The sequence below is a fragment of the Bactrocera oleae genome, chromosome 5 (genome assembly GCF_042242935.1).
Source record: "Bactrocera oleae isolate idBacOlea1 chromosome 5, idBacOlea1, whole genome shotgun sequence".
NCBI lineage: Eukaryota > Metazoa > Arthropoda > Insecta > Diptera > Tephritidae > Bactrocera > Bactrocera oleae.
Window position 1 is genome coordinate 53280964 of NC_091539.1, and position 23871 is coordinate 53304834.

Consider the following 23871-nt stretch of genomic DNA (forward strand, 5'->3'; position numbering starts at 1 on the left):
GACGAATTCAAGAACACAACGCATAGTAAATATTCAAAATAGATTTAAGCCATTTCCATCAATTAGTAGCGACTAGTTGTGATTTATATAAAGATGAATTTACCGGACGGCAAGCAGTTAGTACGTGAAAGTTCCGGTAAACTTGAAGAGCCACTTTGTAGTAAACGAGAAATGGGTTTGCACGCGAAACTAGCGTGGATCGCATTGTTTTTTTGTCTGAGTTTGGTAAGCTGACCGACAAATGCAAAACCAACTTGAAATGTAGAGTAATGGACTAATGAACTGTTTTTGTTTTTGTGAAATTCCCATAATATCAAATGTAGATTGCTTTGGCCCACTGCATACCGGTTGAAGTCATCTATACCGGTGAAGATTGTGATTGTCCATCGAAATTGGACTTTTCCGTGAATGTGCCGAGGGTGTCGAAACCGAAGAAGTATCACACACCTTATACATACGGTTATAAAGTGGAAGTACCGCGTCAGACAGAGGCAAAAGTTTCGTACAGTTTTGATTTCTCGGTAGAAGAGCCACGCGCACCGAAACCTACTAAGCCATCCCAATTGAATTTATACGCCAAGGTTGATCGTGTGGCGATCAATAAGGGCGGTGAGTTAACGAGTGTGTATGTGTATCTATGAAACAATTGTAACAATTACTTTCTTGAAGATTGTGAAGATAGCTATGCCGCACCATCTGCGCCGTCCACCTGCCGTTGCGGACAATGCGGCATCTCCAAGCCGTCTTATAGGTACGTATTTAATGATATGGCCACTCCATCACTACCCTGCAAATGTCGGCGACCGAACTGCAAATGCAATCTGTGTCGCGCGCAAACAGCACAATTGTCGCCAAATGCGATTTTTATGGGTAAAACATTTAGTGATATGATGTCAGAGCCAATGCCCTTAGCAAATGGTGGTGGTGAAGGAGATGGCGGATACGTCAATAGCGGCAGTGGCGGTGCGGAGGTTAGCGCTGTTAATAAACGATGTAAACGCGATTTACATCGCACCCTCTTTGGACCACGCAAAAATACCAAGGAGCGACCGAGTCGTTTTGTAAAATTATATCACAAGAATTTGTCCGAAAAACCACGCCGTTTGTTCGACTTTGAGGATCTGAGCAACAAACAACAACGCCGTCAACGGCAAAGCACACAGAAGAAGCCGAAGCGTAAAGCGAAGAAGACACGATATACACATCAACGCTCACGTCTTGTGAAGCGGGATATCAAGGGTGAGTACGAACTGCTAGAAAAGGAACGTGAGCAGATGGATCTGACATTGCCTGAAATTATACAATTCATGCCCGAAACATTGCAGCCCGATTTTAAGAGGGGTCAATGTTACTTCGGTTGTGCTACACAACACTCGCATCAGCCAAAGTCAGCCGAAATCAACCCGAGCACCAACACCAACACAGACAGTAATCCAAACAGCTCCACGGAATACAGCATGCTAAGTCATGAAATGAACACAGATCACCCGGCCGTTACTATTACATATACCGACACCAATAGCAACAAAGGAGACAGTATCGACATGGACATAGACTCGAATGGAGACACAAATACGGAAAATACACACCTCAAACAGTATGAGAAGGAGAAGCTGATTCAAAAGAGCCCTCTTAAAGAAACCAATGACTCTACACCAGAAAATTCCATTGGCTCTTCATACAAAAAACGCAATGCAGCTAACTATTACACCGGTAGGTCAACGCCAACGTCTGAGTCAGCTTACCCCGAATGTGAAATATGCTTGTCCGCATTACTAAAGAAAAGAGCTTATCGTGCACATTCGCAAACAACGCCACCGATTTACACTAACCCAAATTATAAGCCGCCACAACAGTCATACCAAAAAACTGCCAATTCAGCAGCGCCGCAACATTCGAAAACGGCGCTAAAAACACCAGTAACAGCACTACCTTACCTTAACGATCACTTGGGTCGTAAGTACTTAGAAAATAATGGTGAATTGGATGCAAAGACCACTATAATATCGATGCCAGATGCACTGGATCATAATGCTGCACCACTACGCTATGCTGGCGACTTAGAAGCACCATCACAGATCTACCGCAGTCAACCTTATGGTGAACCGCATTCAACCCACGCTCATAACTATCCAACGCAACATATTACTGACGAACAGTTAGATAAGATAATTGCTGATATTGTATACAGACATCCGGAATTTATTGATGCTACAAAACACTATGGTGGCTCGTTAGTAGATCCGGAGCCCTTGCAAGAGCAAGAAACAATATCATTTCTTAAGAAACTTATCGATGGCCGACTGAGCTTGTGGTTTGGCCAAGAGAATGCGTATAATCCACAGCAATATAGTCCAAGCTACAACAGTGATTTGCATGATTACGCTATACCGCAGCTGCACGACCTCCTACCGCCGCTGTTCTAATCTCCAAATACCATAATAAGTTCTTAACAATTTGGTTTAACAAATTTTTCGAAAACTTCTTAAAATATATCTGTAATTTCGAAACTATAGTCGTAGTTGTAAAAATGTATAAGGAGCTGCAAAACTAGTTTTAATAAATTATACACAGTAATGTTACTATTAAGCTAAAATACTTTAAGTCTTCACTTAAGCATTTCATTGTTTTCTTGTTCTCTTTCTTGTAGCTATGAACAAGCTGGTTACTGATTTCGCGATTAGCTAAAGTACGCACCGTGCGTAGATCTTTTATAATTCTGCACACACAAATATTTGTGCAAAATTTCAAACAATAAAACATTTTTATAATTAACCAACTTTAGAAACGCATAAATTTCGATTCACACAAAAACATGGAAAATTTAGAAGCAGCAATGTCAATTTTGTTATTTGGTTTAATCTTCATCTAGACGATGTTTCAATGTCAATTTTGTTATTTGGTCCAATTTTCATCTAGAAGATGTTTCATAGCAATAAATAGCTATTTTTTTGAAAATATTATTTTAAAAATTTACTCGACTAGTAGTAGTGGTAACGGTCATTTTAGGTTAGAGCTAATTTTGTTAGGAAACAAAGTAAAATACTAAGTCTATAAATCTTCTTAATTAATGGAATCTACATCTAAACTTGGAAGTCAAGGAGACAGAATTAATGATTATTTGATGAATTATAGTTCAATAAATTCAAGTTCGTACCATTTTATATGTATTGTTGAACATTACGAAAATTTAATCATTGAAGCTTAACATATCAAAATCAAAGTACCTGGAACCTAAGAATATATATTTAATCATTCCAAGTAATGAAATTGAAATAATTATGAAAAGTAAATTTTGTGTACGATTTTATTTACTACAATAAAACTGTGATACGTACGACCAAATGATGCTTACGTTAAAATTAAATACGAACTTAATGATCAATGTGTTTGACAGCAGTACTTATTAATATAAAAATTATGCTTAAAAAGTCTTCTGCTTCGGTTCAGTGGTTATGCGGTGGTATAGCGCAAGTTTACATTAATCAGTATAATTCAAGAAAGCGATACTATTGGACTGATCAAGAAAAAATTTTCTCTAACAGTGATGTGTGAAGTCTAAATGCAGCCTACAAATAGAAGAATATTGATATACCAGGTGTACCGGCATGAAATTATGAATTTTTGTGAAAATTAAATACTAATTTTGAAAGAGAACGTAAAAAATAATTATTCAAAGTATTGGCCATTGATTTTTACACATTTTGACCACCTTTCTGGCAGTTTGTGAATACCATGCGAATAGAAATGTACGTCTTTAAAGCAAACCAATCAGACCTACAATTTTCGACTTCTGCGTAGGAATCAAAGTGCTGCTCAGCCAATGCGTGCACCATCGATGAAAACAAGTGGTAATCGGAAGGTGCCAAGTCTGGTGAATACGGCGGGTGGGATAGCAGCTATCAGCCAAGTACATTGATTGTATCCTAAACCGATTTTGCTTTGTGTGCAGGTACTTGTCGTGTAACAAAATTACTTTACCGTGTTTTCAATTACTTCTTGGCGTTTTTCGATCAATGCATGGTTTCAAATCATCATTTATTGTTTGTAGCGATTAGTATTAACAGTTTAACCAGGTTTTAGACGCTCATGATATACCACACCTTTCTCAACCCACCAAACACAGATCAATGCCTTCTTAGCGAATCGTTCTGTTTTTGCATTCGATTTTGATGATTGTCCCGGATAAACCCATGATTTTCTTCGTTTAGGATTCTTAAAATAAATTCATTTTTATCGCCAGTGACAATTTGATGCAAAACTGATTTTCTTTCGTGTCTTTGAAGCAAAATTTCTCAAGTGTTTCTTCGGTTTTCTATTTGTCTTTCATGCAATTCATGTGACACCTATTTTCCACACTTTTGGATCTTTCCCATATCTTTCAAACGGTCTGAAATTGTTTGTTGTGCAACATTTAACATGGCTGCCATTTGCTTTTGACTCAAAATATTGTCTTTATCCAATATTGCTTGCCGTTCGGCGTCTTTAAACCTTTTTGGTGGTCTTCCACGTTCTTAATTTCTCACAATAAATTGATTATCTCGGAACCGTTGAAACCATCTTTTGCATGTTACTTCTAATAGAGTATGATCAACATATGCCTCGACAAGCTAGTAAAATAATGCTTTTCGCAAATCATTACTTTACGGTACATTTTTGCGGTTTAACATTTTTAATACAGTGAAATGTGATGTTGTTTGTTCGTTGACTGTAAGGTTATTGAATATGTTTGACAGATGTCATGCCAACCAAACAGAAAAAAAAAGATTAGTATAAGTTTGGTATCATTCGCCAAAAATTGTATTCATATTATGGGAATGCTTTATATTATTATAGCAATTCTTTAGGCTATTGAAGATAATTCTCTTTCTCTTCCAACCTATTTTTATGTTGGTGAGAATGTTTGACTGATTCCCAAACGTTATTAATAAATTACTAAATTATTGTATTTTGATTTCGAATGATGTCTAATACATGACATACTTAGCAGTAGTAAGCCATGACCTAAGAATATATATATTTATTGTAATGTCTGGTTAGCAACCGAAATAAGGAGTCTTGGTTGAGTTAACCAGAACTTAACTAACAGACGGTTGTAAACCAGACATTGAAAAACGTCGCTTTAGAAGTAATCTAGCGATTTGCTATGGGGTTTCATAAAAATTCTCTAAAAATCGTTGAATTGATCAATAACGTATAATGTGAGATAGCATGGGACTAGTTTTATTCAGCGAAATATTTATTGAATGCTAATATTTCAAGAATATTATGTCAAAATTTCAAGTCGATGTAGAAAAACTGGCAAAGTTACGAATATTTGTATACCTGTCTTAAGAAAGTTTTACATCAGATTTTTAGTGTTCAAAACTTTAAAGCGTTTTTCCCACAACTCACATTTTCAAAGTCGATGCCCTTCACAACTTCAAAATTATTTTACCGATCCTTTGAAATTTTTAACATAATTTACTAGATTTACCGATCGCGTCTTTCCCTTCAAAGTGTTCTAAAAAATGAAAAAAGACAATTTCGAAAAACCCTCTAGGGGTTATGTGGGAAAAAATATTTTCTAACAAATGAAGAGTCACAAAACATGCGTGATTTTGCATGAATAAACTTAAACGTAAATTTCATAAAAAAGAATTTCGTATTATGAATTAGATTAGAGATGTTCATTAGAAGAGCAACTGGTACGCCAAATGAACTACGTAGTACTTGTATAGTAGTACTTGTAGTGTAGTAAATCGTGGTAATATATTTATTGTAATGGTGCTAGATTTGGGAGTAGTCCAACCATTTATTCTAGTGTTTTTCATTTTTTTCTTGCTTGCCTCAAGTGTTATAGTTTTGTTTTTAGCGGATCTACTCTTTTACTGATGATGTTATTAAAAAATATTGTGTGTTTATTATTTTTAAAAGTTTATATTAAATAATATTTTTAAAATATTTGTCAATATAAAAAATATTAAAATTTACGTACCGCACATATATTATAATCAGCTGCTTTGTTGGAGTCGAGCAAGTTAATAGCAAATCTTTAAATGTCTACACTGGGTCTAAAAAAGAGAATTTAAAAGGAAAAAAATTTTGATAAAAGAATGGTAATTAAAAATATTTTCTTTGTAAATGGCATAAACTTGCAGATATTACTTAAAGTGAACGGTCAGCTAATTTGTAGTTCTAAATGATAACATTGAAACAAAGTTTTTCTTAAAGTCTGTGTTGTGTATAGAATAATGCTCTTCTTAATTTTATTATTAAATGCGAAGGAATTTATTTCTATCAAAATTTAGTGGGGGGTGAAAATTATTTACGTTAACGGCTCACTAGTTTAAAATCCCATACTAAATTTTATTTTATATACCTATATATACAATATTTGTTTAAAATATTTTATAGAAATGAAGATCGATAATTTAATGACAAAACAAATTTGAATTAAACCTGGAAATGACTGGACCTTTCGAATAAAAATTTGCACATGCCATATTTATAAATATTTGTCAGGTACTGATAGAAGGAATAATTTCAAATAATAATTTCGCATCTTCAAGTCACTCTGGGGTGTAAATTTAATTGGAGTTAATTTTAAGTTAATGCACTTTTTTTGTGTTTGTTTAATATATATAATGCCTCTTCAAAAAAAATTACAAAAACAGCGTTGGGTTTGTACTTGCAAGTGGATATAACCACTTAAGTTCAGCTAAGAAAGAAGTAAGAATTAAGATTTATTGATATATACAGAAATATAGTAACACATCTCCCAACCCTCTTAATGTTGTTGGTGAGATATTCTTGGTCAACATTTGATCAAACAATCAAGAGAATATGTTTTCTTGTAATATGTTACTACAGTTATTGCAAAGAGCCAATCGGGTACGAGTATATTTTACAGACTTCTTAGATATGTATATTATTTTTTATATGTGCGCCAAATCAATTTAAAATAAAAATAAAAAAATTTAGTGTTGTGTCAAGTTTGGTTCTTGCATAATATTTACACTCACACGAATGTATCTGCAAGAATATGTTTAGATGAGTATATTTTATTATAAAATTATATGTGCAGCGAAGGCCTTTATGCCCAAATTTACGGAAGAATAAAAATGCTCGATTTACAAACGAGAATTATTCAACAATTTCAAAACAAAACCAACGGCGACTTCAAACCATACATAGTAACGCAAGAAAAAACGCATCACAAGCACGTCTGCTTAGAGAAAAATAAAATTGAAGAATGAAAGTCAGACGCAAGAACTATGTAAACGTGGTGAAAAAAGTTACTTTTGCTCCGTTGTGGGTTTTATGCTTTCGAGATGCATATCAATTCAGATATTTAAGACAATACTTGATAGTGATTTGGTTCAGTTGGAAATATGAAATTGTACTGAGCTAAAATCAATTGTTTTTTGTTTTTTTTTGCTTTTGATTTTCTTGCTGCGATACAAGAGAAAGCTAATATGACGGCCGAGCGTGGTGAATGCGCGTGGCGGTTCAGCATTGTTTTGATGGTTTTGCTACTGCGGCATGTAAGTGTGTAACTGAAAATAAGAAATGAAGTATTATTCAGTTTATAAAAGTAATTGTGTAAATGAGCTAAAACTTACCTGTCATAAATTTCTCCACTTCAGTCCAGCGCCTTGAATGTCAGCACCATTGAACTTAACGCACCAGCCAAAAGTAGTGATGATAAATATGATTTCGTTGATGTGGCACAACAGCATGGTGAGGGCAGCCAAAGTGAAACGGGACAGACATCACGCTTCTTCACTTCCGGTGATGTGGATGAAGCGTTTTGGTTAGAACATTTAGGTGAAGATTTCAAGAATGCCATACACCTACAGGTGGGCGGTGAAGAACGTTGGAATGGCGTCTACAATATGAGCGAAAATGGTTCCGCTTACAAAGTACAAGATGAGTTCATAAACAAACCAGTGTTACGAAATGAGTTTAAAACACCTACAACTAATGAAAAGACAACCGAGGAAAAGAATAAAAAGAAAGCAAAGGCTGATTGCACCAAGAAATCACGAAAAATACGTCGAAAGCAAAAGGCTGAACCGAAGGCAGGAAACGATGCAACCACTATCGAATCGATAACGCACAATAAAAATACGAAACAAGAACAAACCGAATCGGATATTACATCGAAGCAATCATATAGTGGTACTGGTCAATGCTACAATGAAGTGGTAGACAAAAACGATTACAAAGAAGATCTGAAGAAATATAAAAAATTCCAGCACATTAACTTAAAATACGCACCAGAATATACTCAAACAGCGGCCAAAAAGAGTCAATATCCAAATGACACATCAATTATGAATCAAGCGCTTGAAGAAACACCTGTGGTGGTTAATTTGCCAGAGTCGAGTAAAATTATCGAATTGGAAACGAATGATGCACCAGTGCTGGTCAAAATGCCACCGGTGATATATCATCGCAAACCGATAAATGTTACAGATCCAGAAAACTATACAGAAAATACACAAACACAATCCACACAACTCCAAAAAGAGCAGACACTGGTCGGAGAGCAGACACAAAGCGTAAATACACAATACACTCAACATCCATACTCTGCAATGACATATGAACAACAACAACACTACCAACAATTGGAACAGTACTCACCAAACACAAATTTCGCACAAACACAACAACACACACAATACCCATTGCAAATGCAAGGCTCACAATATCCCACACAATACCAACAAACAACACTATATGACCAACAACAACACCCACAACAACAATACTCATCACCAACATCATACCCAACTCCGAATTATTATAATCAGGGTGTATATCCACCCGATATGGGATCTATGCCCATGCAACAACCCAATGGGCACCTTGAGGCCAACAACATAATAAAATCCAGTTATATGTATAATAAACGCTCGGTTTCTCCTTATGGTGAATACAGTATGCAACAGACACAACCGGCTACTACTTATCAGGAGTATAACCGCAGTAGCCGTTCGAATGGAGTGCTCTACCAAGAGGGCTTGTAGTGGCGTTAGCATTAAAGTACTAAGTTATTTATCTAATTAAGTTTTTAAGTATGTAAGACTGAGATAATAAGCAAATAAATGAAAATAATAAACATGTGGTGTTAAAAATCCATTTTTGTTGGTCAGAAAAAGGAAGTAGACTTAATATTTTGATAGCTGATTAGAGAGAGAGAAGATTTCCAACTCTTCTTATATGAACACTTTCGGTTCTCGAACGTTTATACTGTTATTTTTAACAAACAATTTTGTGTTGTTGAAAGAGTTTTTTTTATCATGATAGACTTGTACCACGTGAGTAAATATTGATCTTACATATTTGCTTATGAGACAGTAATCTATTCACTAAGAGTACATCATGATAAACACATTCGCACAGAAAAATGTTTAGATCTATCCTTATCTTACCTGGTTTTTATCAATTTATAAGCATATTCGAAATATTCTCTATTGGTTCATAATAAAGGTAGGTAATTACTCCATGCTTAAAGTTGACTTAAAGTCGGAGTTTTGACATTGCTTGCAGATACAAGATTGTATAATATCTGTATTTGGAAAAACATTCTTGAGATATGGCCGGAAACTTTGATCTATCCCAAACATTCTGTGGTAGTTTACGCACAGAGGCCGCTATGCCATTATATAAATAAATATATACTGGTGTTAGACTATATCGGTAGCGAAATGACTCAGAAATCCAATTTTAAATCTTCCCGATTTTTACTTAATCGAAGTTTATTTATCAAACAATGTTTTAGCGTCTAAAATTTTTTAACAAAGCATTGAATTAATTCCGAGTAAATTCAAATAAACACGACACATAAATGTATATAAATTATGAATGAAATTTAAGATAATCGTTCGCTGTTAATAGAGGTCATTGGTCAAAAACGTCTAACTAACATCTACACAATACATTGCTGCATGACTCATGAAAATTAGAATCGTCTCCCGACGAATTCACTCGTGAGTAGGAAAAAGACAAACGCTTCGAAAAAGTAGTTTTTCTTTAGCTTTCCCAAAAAGTGATTCAATGAGATTTCATATCTTTGGAACATACGTTCATGAAAGGTTTTGTTCGTTTTAGAAGTCTGAGAAAAATATATGATATTCAACAATTCAACTGCTAAATTTTATTAAATTCCCAGCAAGAAAGCCCGCATAGAATTCAGGTGGCAGTAATAAAAAATTTCGAATATATTAGACTGGAACTTGAAAATGTAATTACTTAAATAATTTATAGTAGGTTATTGAGCGCTTACTACTGTACGATTACAACGTCCAACAATCTAGAGAATGGCACTCCAAAAATGAGAACAAACCGAAAAAAAAAAACATAATTCGCTGAAGGCACTGAAAGCCATCCCAGACGAGACTTATAACAAGTGTATGGAGAATTGAATTAAGCGTTGTTCAGAAGCTTATTTTCAAGCCGATTGTATTAAAATACATGAAAATTTGTTTTTCTTGTCAGTCCAAGTCAAATTTGATGAGATAGTATGTAGTAGCATACAATTAAAATCAATTAAACCAAAACATCCAGGTAGCGTTGAACAAAGAACTCCCTTCGCGTATTATTAGCGGAAGCCTCAGCCATAGACGTTGTGAGCAGTCAAATCTGTCGAATATGATTGCTATCTATTGGACAACAATTTAACACCAACCGTCATCAAGTTATCGCGTGCCACATAACTAATCTCCAATAAACTCTAAACTCATTTCGATGGCGTTGCTCGCATTTCACGTCTAAATCACGTACGGCAAACCGAGTGCACTTCTCATATATAAAAGCTCAATAACATCTCCGGTACAAGTAGTATTACAACACACTTCAGTGAACAGTCCATCGGCATAAACAGATCAAAGAGATCATCAAACAATGAACTGTTTCCTATTCACACTTTTCTTCGTTGCTGCACCGGTACGTAAACGAATTTTATACACACGCACACAATTAGAAAGAAAACGAAAATTTTGGACGAAGAAATGAAAACTCTTACACGAATTGTATTAGTGTAACTTCATGACAATAATTTTGGTTTTTCTATTTCTTTATAAAGCTCGCAACGGCCTCTTATGGTTCGCATTCGGGTGGCGGTGATGGTGCTTCTTACCTATCAGCGACCTCGTCGAATGGTCTCCATGAATTAGTACAGGCTGCTGCCGGTGGTGCTCAACAGGCTGGTGGTTCCATTACTCCCGCCAACGCTGAAATTCAGTCCTCACCTGCCGAAGTGGCTCGTCTTAGTCAAGTGCAAGCTCAATTGCATGCGCTCAACTCCAACCCAGTCTATCGTAATTTGAAGAACTCCCACGCCATTGCCGAATCTTTGGCTGAATCTAACTTGGCTTCAAAGATTCGTCAGGGCAATATCAATATCGTTGCACCCAATGTAGTTGACCAAGGTGTCTACCGTTCTCTGTTGGTGCCATCTGGCCAAAACAATCATCAAGTGATCGCCACACAACCCTTGCCTCCAATCATTGTCAATCAGCCAGCTTTGCCTCCAACTCAAATTGGCGGTGGACCAGCTGCTGTAGTTAAAGCTGCCCCAGTCATCTACAAGATCAAGCCGTCAGTGATCTATCAGCAAGAAGTGATCAACAAGGTGCCAACTCCACTCAGCTTGAACCCAGTCTATGTAAAAGTATACAAACCAGGCAAAAAGGTGGATGCTCCCCTTGTGCCCGGTGTACAAAAGAGCTATCATTCTTCTTCATATGGTGGTTCATCATACTCAGCTCCAGCTCCATCTTATGAGGCAGCACCCGCACCATCTTACAATGAAGCTCCTGCTTCGTCATACAGCGCCGCTCCATCTTACAGCGCCGCTCCATCTTACAGCGCTGCTCCTGCTCAATCTTATGGTGCTGCTCCCGCCTCCTCATACGATGGCGAAGCTTCTTATGATGCTGCCCCAAGTAGCAGCGGTTACGGCAGTGCTCCACAATCATCGGGCTATTAAATAATGCCTAGCTTAGTATTTTTTCAGTCATAATTTATTTTTACATGTTTTTTACATAGGAACTTATGTCCTGTTCGACAATGAAAAAATAAAAAAGCAATTTTCTCACGAGAGCCATTGATTTGTTTTTTTAGGAAATTGTATATGCAGTGCGAACTTAAGTTATATGCAAAGGAGTAAAATTCTCAGAGTATACAATTGCAGAGGGTTAGAATTTACCAGAAATTTTTCTATTTTACATTTTTGTGTAAAGAAGATATTTATTTCGTTTAAAATTTATTAAGCAACATACAAGTATATGGCAAACACATTCGTTCATTATTAATAGAGCTCGAGCTCATCATAAAAATTACCATATCAAAAGTTGTTAAGAATTGAAAATGTCTATGGCTTATATCTCAAAGAAAACTCACGTGAAAACAAAAATAAAAATATTATATTATGTATAGATGTCGTCTATTCGTTATAGGACGTCCATTACTGTGAAATTTTTCGTTCACGAAGTGAAAGATATCAAAAGTTCAACAAGCTGGAGTTAACAAATTGAATGAGCGGCTGACCTTGGTTTGAACAATGTATTACTAATTGTATTTGCTTTCAAAATATTAAACTTAGTTGTATTGTATTTAACTTTATAACAAAGCTTCCCGCTTATAAATTCTAATAAATAGTATATTGTCAAACTTTTAATCAGCTGTCAACCTGCTTGCTCTCTCTATTTCACTTTGCTCTGTAGTATTGGACACTACTCTTATCCCATAACGAACTCATTTAAAAGCAAACGGATCTGCCTTTTTATCACATTTGAAAATAAATATGATATAATTATCACATTTGAAAATAAATATGATATAATAGGTTGGTAAAACGAGACAACGTACTATCGCGAAGTAATTGTATTTTTTTCAGTCATCTAAGAATTGATTTTTTTGGTTTTTTGAAAACAACAGCATTCAACCAAAAAGCACAAAAACTAAAAATCTCCATGAGAAAAAACACCCAATTTTTCGCATGGCATTTTGCTTTTGAGTTTAATTAAAAATAGTAATCAAAATTATTTAAAGTGTTTGAGTCATTGTTTTAATTTAAAAATTAATATTGAGGGTTGTTGTGATATCTTATAGTTGGAATAAGATCCGCACGGATTTCGGAAATATTAGTAAACCGATTTTCTTCATCCAGCCTTAATTTTAAAGTGCATAAAAACCTACTCTAAATAAACTACGGACATAAAAATTATTTTAAAACCATTTTAACGTTTTAAGGGGGTACACCAAACAGTTTTGATCATTATGATTTCTCTAAAATACCGTAAAATTTCCAATTTACTTTTTCAATACTTTCTTCTAAAAAATATTTTTCTGTTTAAATTTTATGTTAAAAATTTATAAAATTCTGAATTTTTTAGCTGGTTAATTTTGTCCAATTAATAAATAGCGGCTCAGCTGATGGAATATTTGTTTCGCAAATAAAATCAGATTCTATAAATCGAAAATAAGAATTGGTTTCCAATTGTGACAACTATGTAAATATCACTTAAGATTAAATATCATTTATTGATCAAAAATGTTTGTTCTTCAAAATATCCAAATCTAAGGGTTAAAACCAATCAGCAAGATATCAGCTTTTAAAACAACTCAATTTTTAAAGGTCGCCTGGTTTCGAATAAAAATATTCAGGGGTGTTGTAGAATCTGATAGTTGTCGGAATCAGAATTGAAACCGATAAAAAAATGTAATAGGTGTCATGAATTCAGATATTATTGGTTTGACGATTGAAACAGAAATGGTATCGGTTTTGGGTGTCACGGAAACCAATTTTATCGGTTTTGTTATCAGAAGCAAAGCAATAGGATTTTGCTGACAGATTTGAAATGTAAGTGAAGAAAATTATTTAAATTATTGCTACGATTTAGTTTATCGTTATTTCTATAGGGGAAAACATAAGATAAAACAAAAAATGTCATATTTATTGAGTTTATGGAAAAATCAATATATTTTAAGCGAATTTACCAAGCGTAACAAACGTAATTTAACACCCAGATGGGTCTTTATTCAGCCGATAATGTGATATAAATCTGTAAAGTAAGCATGTATACAAACATACAAGTAAATGCAAGCCAAATTTCACATGCGACTCCCTTGGTGCATCAAGTGGACACTAAATGTATAATTCATTTGAAAATTTTGTCACATTAGTAGACAGCTGATTCGAATATTGGTTTTTCATATGTTCGAAAAGACGCGAATCCAATCAGATTCTGTGACACCATTCAAAATCAGAATTGGTTTGCAATTCTGACATCTACGCAAATCTGTCTTGAATTCCACAACACCCCTGATTATAATTGTAGGATTTTTAAACACCAGGAGTGAAATAAAAAACTTATAGGCACATGAAGATGGTATAGCATGTATCTATAAATCATTTATGAAGGTTGAAGTTTTGTAAAAAATTTCCTTTTTTGAAGTGATTAAAAAATTAAATTAATATTGACATTTTTGCATGAATTTCTCTTATTGCGTTTTTTTTTTTGTTTTTTTTGTAGGTTTAACTCACTCCAATATTTGTGCTTTCTGATCAATACAGGCAAAATACAAACTACACAGTCCAATGAGTCTCTTCGCGAACTAACTCGAAGAAGTTGAAAAGCAAATATATTCTCATGACGGCAACAAATCAAATGCGAATTTTCAAAAGCGTCAAAGGAATAATTTAAAATGTCTTCAAAAAAGGCCATAAAACCATAATACTACTCTATATACTATACCTCCCTATTTAACAAAAAAAAAATCGCCTCTCTTTGATGTATATCATACGCGACCAAAATTTAAATTTTTTTTTGGCTATAATGATTTTCCCCGATGGCTATAGTAAAAGGTTTATAACATGCTGTGTTGAGTAGCCAACGGAATTATGGCATGAGATTAGCTCTCCTAGCTTTTTTCAGAAATTTGGACGGGCTTCCCCACTCAAGTTGCTAAAACATGTGGATAATATAAGACATTTCTTATGTTAGCAAAATATTTGAACTTTTGCCAATAACTATCGCGCTTATTACAATAAAAAAACATGTTTTTCTTCACTTTATGATTTGTAATATGTATATTTCTATATCCTGTGAAATTGTTATCATAAGAGTTATACGGAAATGTCGTATTGACCACATAATCTCACCTGCAATAACATGAGAGCATGGTTTGTGAGAGCAATCGCCTATAATAAGCAGCACAGATTGCTATTAACTGATATTATTGCGATAAACATGTCGACCGAATATCAGCAACAGAAAATCGCAACAAAAATTTGAAGAAAGACAAAATAGCGTTGGTGGCGCGCAATGAACTGCCGCACAAATGTCACGTAATTGAATGTGCAATATGGCTTAATGCCATCGAAGCATATTTAAACAAATCTTCTCAGCCAATTGATCACAGTCAGTTAACGGTGCTCTTGCCTTGAGAACACAATAACATAACATATACGAGGCATACGACGCAAGAAGTGAACAAGTTCCCCAAGCTAAAGCAGCAGCATCCCCCAGTAAACGAGAAGCGACGCAATGAACCGCTTTCAACACCTGCTCTATGTGTGCGCTATTGCAATGATTGTACGTAGTATTTTTCATCAACCGATATTTCCGATATTTGTTTGTTGCACTTGGCTAACTTTGTCTTACCAATTTTCTTTAAATACAGGCATGCAGCACGACAGCCTATGCTTCACATGGCTCACAAGGATCGGCTGGCGGTTATGGTAGCGGTGGAGGCGCTGGTGGCGCTAGTGGCGCTAGTGGCGCTGGCGGTATCAGTGGTGATGCGCTTAGTGGCATCATTCAGGGCATTGGCTCGGGCTCAATCCAAGGTGATGGCAATGGTGTGCCCAGTCCATGCGGTAAAATCTTGCCCGCCCAAAGCATTCCCTACTCGCTTGGTCACCGCGCCAATACGGTTAGCTCTTCGATCACCTACCCACAAAACAAAGGTGAGATCCTTATCCATCGTCCCGCTGCAATCATTGTCAAGCGCCCACCCACCAAGGTGTTGGTCAATCATCCTCCACTAGTTGTGAAACCCGCACCAGTTGTCTTGCACAAACCCCCAGCAGTTGTATTGCGCAAGGTCTATGTTAAGCATCACCCACGTCCAGTTAAGGTGGAGCCTGTGTATGTTAACGTTGTCAAGCCACCAGCAGAGAAATATTTTGTTAATGAGAAACAACAAGCTGCTTATAGCAGCGATGGTTATGGTGCTGCTGCTGGAGCCGGCGCTGGTGGTAATGCTGGCAGCTCTCATGCTGAAAGCGCTGGTTACCATCTGTTGCAAGGTAGCCAAGGATTAGCAGCTTTGGCCAATATCGCCAATGCTGGACAAGGCACCTATGACGGCGGTAATGCCGGACAAGATGCATATGGCGCTAGTGCCGCCCCACAAGATGAATACAACGCCGGTAGCTCAGCACAAGGCAGCTATGCTGCAGCAGCTCCTCAATACTAAAATTTCTATTTCATAGAGAATTGGTTGAGGTTATTACCTCCATTTTAGGGTAAGGAGTTAATTCACAGAGAAGACAAAAATCTGTCCTCAGATCGAAAGGTTAATAAAACCTGTAAATTTTTTTATACTGTGCCAAAGAGAGCCAATAAAATGTTTTTTATGAAAATTTGAATATATTTTTGGAATTTAATTGGTTAAGGAAATTAGATGTGCAAAATTCGATCACAACAGTCAAAAAATTTATTTCGATTCTAATGAAAAAATAAAAAATAAAAATAAGTAAGATAAAAAATGTATGGTAGCGCTTTAGGGTCGAGGAAGTGGAGAACGCTTTGTACTCAATGTGCTCCAAGTGAAAATATTTTATATTCAGCCAATAGTAATAGATTGGCATGGAGGAATGTCCAGTGAACTTGAGGTATACACGAACTACTACTGTAAATGTCTTTGCATATTGGAAAAGGTTAAATTTATTAGAGTCAGTTAGTTTCCAATGTTCTCTACGAATATGCAGCATATAGTAAGTAGATATCGCAATGACCCACACCGCTATTTGCACACTAGCATTATCACCGTCCAATCAAGCGAAATTGCACGCAACAAGTAACATTCAAGCACTTCCTAACACTTAGCAGGTGCGTTATGGACAAAAAAGTAAGGAAACTTTAAATTCTACTGCGAACAAACACCACTATTTAGTAAGGCATAGTTGCGAGTCTACTAGCTGTTATATTGAAAACGCAGACAATATCAATAAATTTTGAAACACACTTTTTGGAGATGAATATTAGTAAGTTATTAAATTGGAGTTGCCTAAACTTGACATTTTTGTACACTATAAGAACGGACGATAGTACTACACAATACACGAAAACTGACGGTAGTCTGCTCAGTTGCCAATTATTAGTAGCCGGTTTCCATTACGCAATATAAATTTTGATCTACGGTTGTTTGGAAGCTACTAACGCTAATAGTGATACATAATAGAGTAGTAGTATCATATAATATCGTGATTTAAAGAACATACTATTGTGATCAAAAAGTAAGGTGAATTGGTTTATAAAATGTAAATTCTCTATTTATTCTTCCAAATCAATTTTATCACCTTTAATGTAATCCTCGTTCAACAAAACGCGCTTTTGCCAACGCTTTTTCCAGCCCTAGAAACAGTCGGAATAGTCTTTTTCTGCTATAACCTTCAAGGCCTTCTTCGATTCGGTTTTTATCTCCTCAAACGTGTCAAAATGGCATCCTCGAATTGGTCTTTTGAGTTTGTTGAATAGCCAGAAGTCGCACGGACACAAATCAGGCGAATACGGTGGTTGCGGAACGATACGAGTGCAGTTTATGACAAAAAAAAGTCGCGAAGAACCAATACAGTGTGATTTTGGCACCAAATCGAGACTTGACGCATTTGAGACACAAAACATTCTTCAAAATGGTTTGGTTTTCATTTTACTTGTAGGTACAATAACGATTACAGAATTGCACTAATTTTGTTCCACTTCATAGAGTTATATACCTTAAGCAATACACATACAATAACATTATACTATTTAACTATCTTTTTCTTTGATTTTATTATTATAAACAACCGTTAGGTAAACAAAACAATGCTACTTTATACCAAATGTTTCAGGGGTACAAAAACCAAACAATACCTATCATTAAATAAACCCTCATAAAATTGGGTCAAATGCGTTACAACAAATAAAAATACAAATGCGTTTGACAAAAAACATTATAAAAATGCGAGCATAAACATATGCGAAATGCATTCAGTCAAACTGTAGAGCTCGAAACGAGCGTGAATGTTCGCAAGAATATTAAATAATTTCTTTTAGCATTCTATTCTTTGATAAATAAAATAACAACGTAAATAAGAATACGAATCAAAAGGTTGGCGTATATGAAAAGTGTTACAAGTTCAAAGTCACTTCGTAGTTTAACAAAACAAAATAAAACAACAAAATAAACAAACAAGCAAGCTACAGTCAGTTACCAACCAAGCAAAGAGTGCCAGACTTAAGTTTGAGTCATTTTAGGGCAAGAATAAGCGTGTTGTTGTGGCGGAAGCTATGAAGCATATTGCAGTTTTTGCAATTTTCGGTTTAATTGCGCTGAATACAATTCTCAAGGTTCGTTTTCGTTAAAATTCTTTTCGATGCTTTGAAATAAAGGGGGTTTCAATAAGGGCAAGTCGAGTAAGAATTGTGAAAAATAAAATTGTGTGATTTTAAAATCCTACAAGTGTGTCATGTCGTTCAATCGTTAAAATAAATGTCCATAAATCTCCACTGTTCACAGTTGTCGTGATTTGAGTAGTTCGCGTTTTAATATTGTTTTAAATGCATTGAATTCAACGAAGAGCTAAATCCGCTAATTATAAGTTTAACGAAAATTTGTCACAAAAATCTTCGACTTCTTAGACGATTTTTTCTAAATTTTAATACATTATTTTACTGTCTCACAGAGCACTAATTGCTTGGGAAATTAAAGCCTAATTAAATTCCTTAAGTTTTTAATATTAACACATTAAAAATAATGACTAAATATCGTATAACTTTATAAATGTTTAAATTTTCTGGAATAAGGAACAAAAAAAAATAGAAATATAACGTCCACCGTGTTGATGCACACATTTTTTTTTTGTTTAAAATTGCGCCTGACGCTCCACTGCATGAACATCTTTACATTGAAGAAAACATGTTAACATCGGCTGAACCGAAGCTAAAATATGTTTTTATAAAATGAAAACTTAATTTTCTTTTTAAAAAAAAATAAAAATTATTTTGCAACAAAAAATTTTAATTGCAATTTTAATTCGAAATTCAGTATCTTTACCTACCTAAGACGATTGAAAAAATCATAAAAACACCAAGTAAATCTACACGAAATTAAACCATACAAAAAACTTCTTCATACAAGGTACAATTCAAAAGTTTCAGGACTTTTATTAAAAAACGAATATTATTTGTTTTTTTTTTGAATTATTGGTCGCCTTCAAAATAGTCTCCTTCCGCCTGAATACAACGTTTTGCACGTTCAAGAAGGTTATCGAATGACTTTTTTAGGTCATTTGTCGGTATAGCGTGAAGGATGGCGGTCGTCGCCTTTTGGATGGCATCAACGTCAGCACAGCGGTTTACTTTCATTTCATTTCGGGCTCATATTCAAAGCACCATGTTTCGTCACCAGTCACAATCGAATACAAAAAGTTTGGGTCCTTTTTGGCCTCTTTAATGATGTCTCTTTAATGTTGAATTCTGAGGTCTTTTTCGTGTTGTTTCACAGTGTGCGGGACAAAACGAGCACAAACCTTTCTGAGGCCCAAATTTTCTGTCAAAATACGATAAATCGACGCTGCGGATATTGATAATTCCGATTCCATATATTTAAGCGATGATTTCGGCTCTTTTTTAATGAATTTACGCACAATTTCCGTGTTTTTTTCGTCGACAACATCTTTTGGCCGGCCCGAACGTTCGTCGTCTTCCAAGTCCTCCCGTCCCTCTTGAAAACGTTTAAACCACTCGTGAATACGGCTACGGGATAGACAATCATCGCCATAAACTTGTTTCATCATTTGACGAGTTTTGGTAAAAGTTTTACCAAGTTTAAAACAAAACTTAATGTTGGCTCTTTGTTCGATGCTCATTTTCCGACCGACACTACACATGTAATGTCACATGTAGCGCGATATCTCAGCTGTTATACAAGTCAGTTGTTATATAAATTTTATACAACACTGATGAATACACAATTGAGGGATAAAAATTTCAGACAGATGGCGCCACTAGAAGCCGCGTTGTTTAAAAAGTCCTGGAACTTTTGAATTGTACCTTGTATGGTAATCTTATAAAAAAATACGGGAAAGAAAATGTACGGTAACATTGAAGCTAAATTTAATAGATTGCGTATATGAGGAAAAAGTCAACCGGACAATCGGAAGTTTATTATATTAAGAATGTGAGGTCTACATCAAAGGTATAGACCAATTCCATTCATATGCAGCGCTAAAGTGCTAAACCACATTATGTTTGAGAAAACTTGTAATTTGATTTAAAAATCCCACATTTCGATCAACATAAACGGTTTAAAGTGAGCTGAAAAGCCGAAAATCAGTATATCTAGTATATTGGGGTAGGCGGTAGATCTGGACTGATTGCATTAATTTTTAGCATTACTTAATTTCAAGAAAAAGTTGAAAATTTCTTAAACGAAAACAGATCGACACAAAAGTCGGAAATTTAGTGTTTCTTGGTTTATCATTCACGACTTTTTTTTTGTGAAATATATAACTAACGAAATAAATTTATTAGAATAGCAAGTTGGATTCATCCATTTATCCAAATTATGTAATAATAATGAAAAATAAACACTAAATATAAATTTATATAAAATATATAAATATTATATATAAATATAATATATAAAATTTATAAACAAATAATATACATAAATACATAAAAAATAATATATAATTTTTAGTGGATAAATGAGTACTTAAAACTCTTGAATATAAGATTAATCATTTTGGGTACAAAAGAAAACAAGCGGTGTGATGGGATGTTGAGAATGGTGTGAATATGTTGATTACGTAGTGATTATGATAAAGTACGAGCGGAACCGATTACTCTAGACCGCATATTTTTGACTACCGCCAATATTATGATATTTATTAAAAGTAATTTTTTTTAGAGATTAGGAATTAAAATTGACTCCTTTTGATCCAAATGTTCCAATGATCGAGAAAATTTACTTAGTAGAATAAAATTATAAGGTACATACATATAGGAATTTCAAATTATTTCACACTTTTCGTACGACTATAATTTGAGCTTCCACCTGGCTCATAAAAATATTTGATCAGCTACAGTAACAAGTTTTGTCAAGTCCAATTATTTATTAACCCGATTACTTACGAAACCAATACCTAACCGCACTAACATTCTCAAATGTAACTTTTGAGTAATAAACACAACTTAACAAATTTCATCGATAGCCTGCTGTTTCATTGACACGAATTACTATTACCAGCCAATGTTATCGATGCCATATATACGACATAAGGCCAACCGGAAGTTCCTTATTTAGATAGAAGATCCTTTATTAGATATATGGGATATACATAGGTGTAGTATTGACCCAATTCTATCTATTTTTGGCATTACTACACATAATATTATTAACAGAAACAGATGTTCTGTGAGTTTCAGTGGGCACATGGGTTTCGTCGAGCAAAAAACGCCCTATTTTCAATATTTTTTTCATATAAAAAATTAAATATTTTATTCAAACGTATTATTATTCCGAAGATACATACATTATTGATAAAGATTTTGTGAAATTTTCAAAGGAAAATATTCAAAACTCGGTCACGTGTTTGAACTTAGACCATTAACCAGAAATTAACTGGGAGGAAAAAGAAATAAAGTTGTATTTTTGGCAGAAGTTTTTACAAAAACATGCAAAAAAAAAATAATTCTCGACGAATATGATGGAATTCAAAATTGTGTTATATGGGGTGTAGACGTGGTTGTAGGGATGCTAAAAAATATTTTCCGTGTGAATTTTGTTATAATAGCTTTAGCATTTTTTAACTGCAGATACAAATAACAGCTTTGCATGTTATTGTGGAGCTTAGTGATGTCAATTTATTGGGTTTCGATTAATGGCGTTTTGTGGGCGTGACAATGGTCCAATTACGCCCATCTACAATACCAACCGTCTTACGGTGGCGAGAAACACGTGTACAGCTTGCATAGACGGACGGACGGACAGTCACCCAGATTTTAACTCGTCTCTTCATCCTGATCATTTATATTATATATATACAATATAAACCTATAACTAACTTGATCAGTTTTAGTTGATACAAACCGTTAGCTGAACAAAACTGTTATACTCCGTAGCAACATGTTACAAAAGTATAACGAACTAAATTATAAACGAAGCGGATAAGCGTCAAATTTTTTTACCCTCTTACAAATCCACAAATAAGTAAGAAACAACTAAGTTTGGATATAACCGAACATACATATATCTTCTCGCAATTACTAAGAAAAACGCAAAATTTTATTGAATAGATTTCATCAAATTTTGACATCAAACTCCATTGAGATATCTGATTCATTAACTTATGTATATTTCCGTCAACCAGGGTGTATATAACTTTCTTTACGGGGAACGATGGACCAATTTATATATATGCTCGTATTTTATGCGTATTGATCAAGTATTTAATATATTAGATAAAAATAAATTTACCTTCAAGGTAAACGCGGCAATCTCATTTTCCTCAGGTTTTTAATTTGTTTTTTGATAAATTTGGAACTTGGGACATTACTGTATTTTTTACATTTTCGAATAGCAATGACTAATTACTTTACTTGCTATATTATGCTATAGTTGGATATCTAAACAAGTTTCTGTAGTTAATGAGGTATAAAAGCGAAAAAAATATCCGAGAAAATTTGCTTTTATTGCAATTGAAAAAATAAATATCTGAAAATAATGTTAAAGATTGTATTGCAGACCAAAGAAAACGAAAACAGAACAGCAGAGACATTATAAAAAAATTTATAAATAAATTTTTTAAAAAAACACAAGCAAAGTGGCGCACAGGTATGAGCAAAATAATTAAATATATGCGCTAATGTATAAACAAATATTAAAAATAATACTTTTCGACTTTAAAGTTGTAAAGTAGCCTAATTCTAAATGAATTCCTGCCATAGCCACTCACCAACAGCTAAAAACTTACAATTCAACCTTAAAAAAACAAAAATTCAAAAATAAAATATTAAAAATATTATTAAATTATCTTTAACGATAATTTTAATTTTTTCCAAAATATATGTATATGTAAATAATGGTTAACAAATAAATTCTTTTTCTTCACAGCCGACTTCCGCTGAAACAAGGCCACAAGAAATTATAGACTTGCAAGATAAGCATCAATACACATGGTCAATGAGACGCGCTAAACGCGAGCACATGGGGAAAGCACAAAGCTTCATCGACCTGATACTAAAAATTATGAACTCGCTACAATTTGGCAAGCCAAAGCGGATTGAGAGTTTAACATAAATGCTGTTACAAAATGGAATACAATAAAACATAAGTGAAAAAATATAAAAGTCCAGATTTTTTCTTACGTGCTAAAACGTTTTTTTTTATTTTTTATTTAATTTTTTGTATTTTTTTAGTTTTTTTTTATAGGGTTAATTTATATTACAAAATGTTAAAAGATACCAATAAAACTATAACTAACATAATTTTTTAGTGTGTGTGTATTTAAGTATTCTATAGTATTGATGTTAATAAAAAGTAAGAACATGGTAAAAAAAATTGTCGTTATATAAATTATGAAGTTGAAAATTGCCAAAACCG

At 34.4% G+C, this 23871-nt stretch overlaps 4 protein-coding genes across 4 annotated transcripts; all 4 read left to right on the plus strand.

Annotated features, from left to right (window-relative positions):
* Positions 1-16: 16 nt before the first annotated feature.
* Positions 17-2779, plus strand: Cp7Fb (Chorion protein b at 7F). The gene is made up of 3 exons (XM_036356696.2): positions 17-225; positions 324-609; positions 670-2779. Exons 1-3 carry the CDS (start codon positions 94-96, stop codon positions 2424-2426), a joined length of 2175 nt encoding a protein of 724 aa, XP_036212589.2. The 5' UTR covers positions 17-93; the 3' UTR covers positions 2427-2779.
* Positions 2780-7311: 4532 nt separating this feature from the next.
* Positions 7312-9109, plus strand: Cp7Fc (Chorion protein c at 7F). The gene is made up of 2 exons (XM_014245833.3): positions 7312-7526; positions 7629-9109. Exons 1-2 carry the CDS (start codon positions 7458-7460, stop codon positions 9015-9017), a joined length of 1458 nt encoding a protein of 485 aa, XP_014101308.3. The 5' UTR covers positions 7312-7457; the 3' UTR covers positions 9018-9109.
* A 1708-nt stretch (positions 9110-10817) lies between these two features.
* Positions 10818-12093, plus strand: Cp36 (Chorion protein 36). Its single transcript, XM_014245910.3, has 2 exons — positions 10818-10935; positions 11075-12093. Exons 1-2 carry the CDS (start codon positions 10894-10896, stop codon positions 11978-11980), a joined length of 948 nt encoding a protein of 315 aa, XP_014101385.2. The 5' UTR covers positions 10818-10893; the 3' UTR covers positions 11981-12093.
* Positions 12094-15400: 3307 nt separating this feature from the next.
* Positions 15401-16648, plus strand: Cp38 (Chorion protein 38). The gene is made up of 2 exons (XM_014244640.3): positions 15401-15590; positions 15679-16648. Exons 1-2 carry the CDS (start codon positions 15543-15545, stop codon positions 16474-16476), a joined length of 846 nt encoding a protein of 281 aa, XP_014100115.3. The 5' UTR covers positions 15401-15542; the 3' UTR covers positions 16477-16648.
* Positions 16649-23871: the final 7223 nt, after the last annotated feature.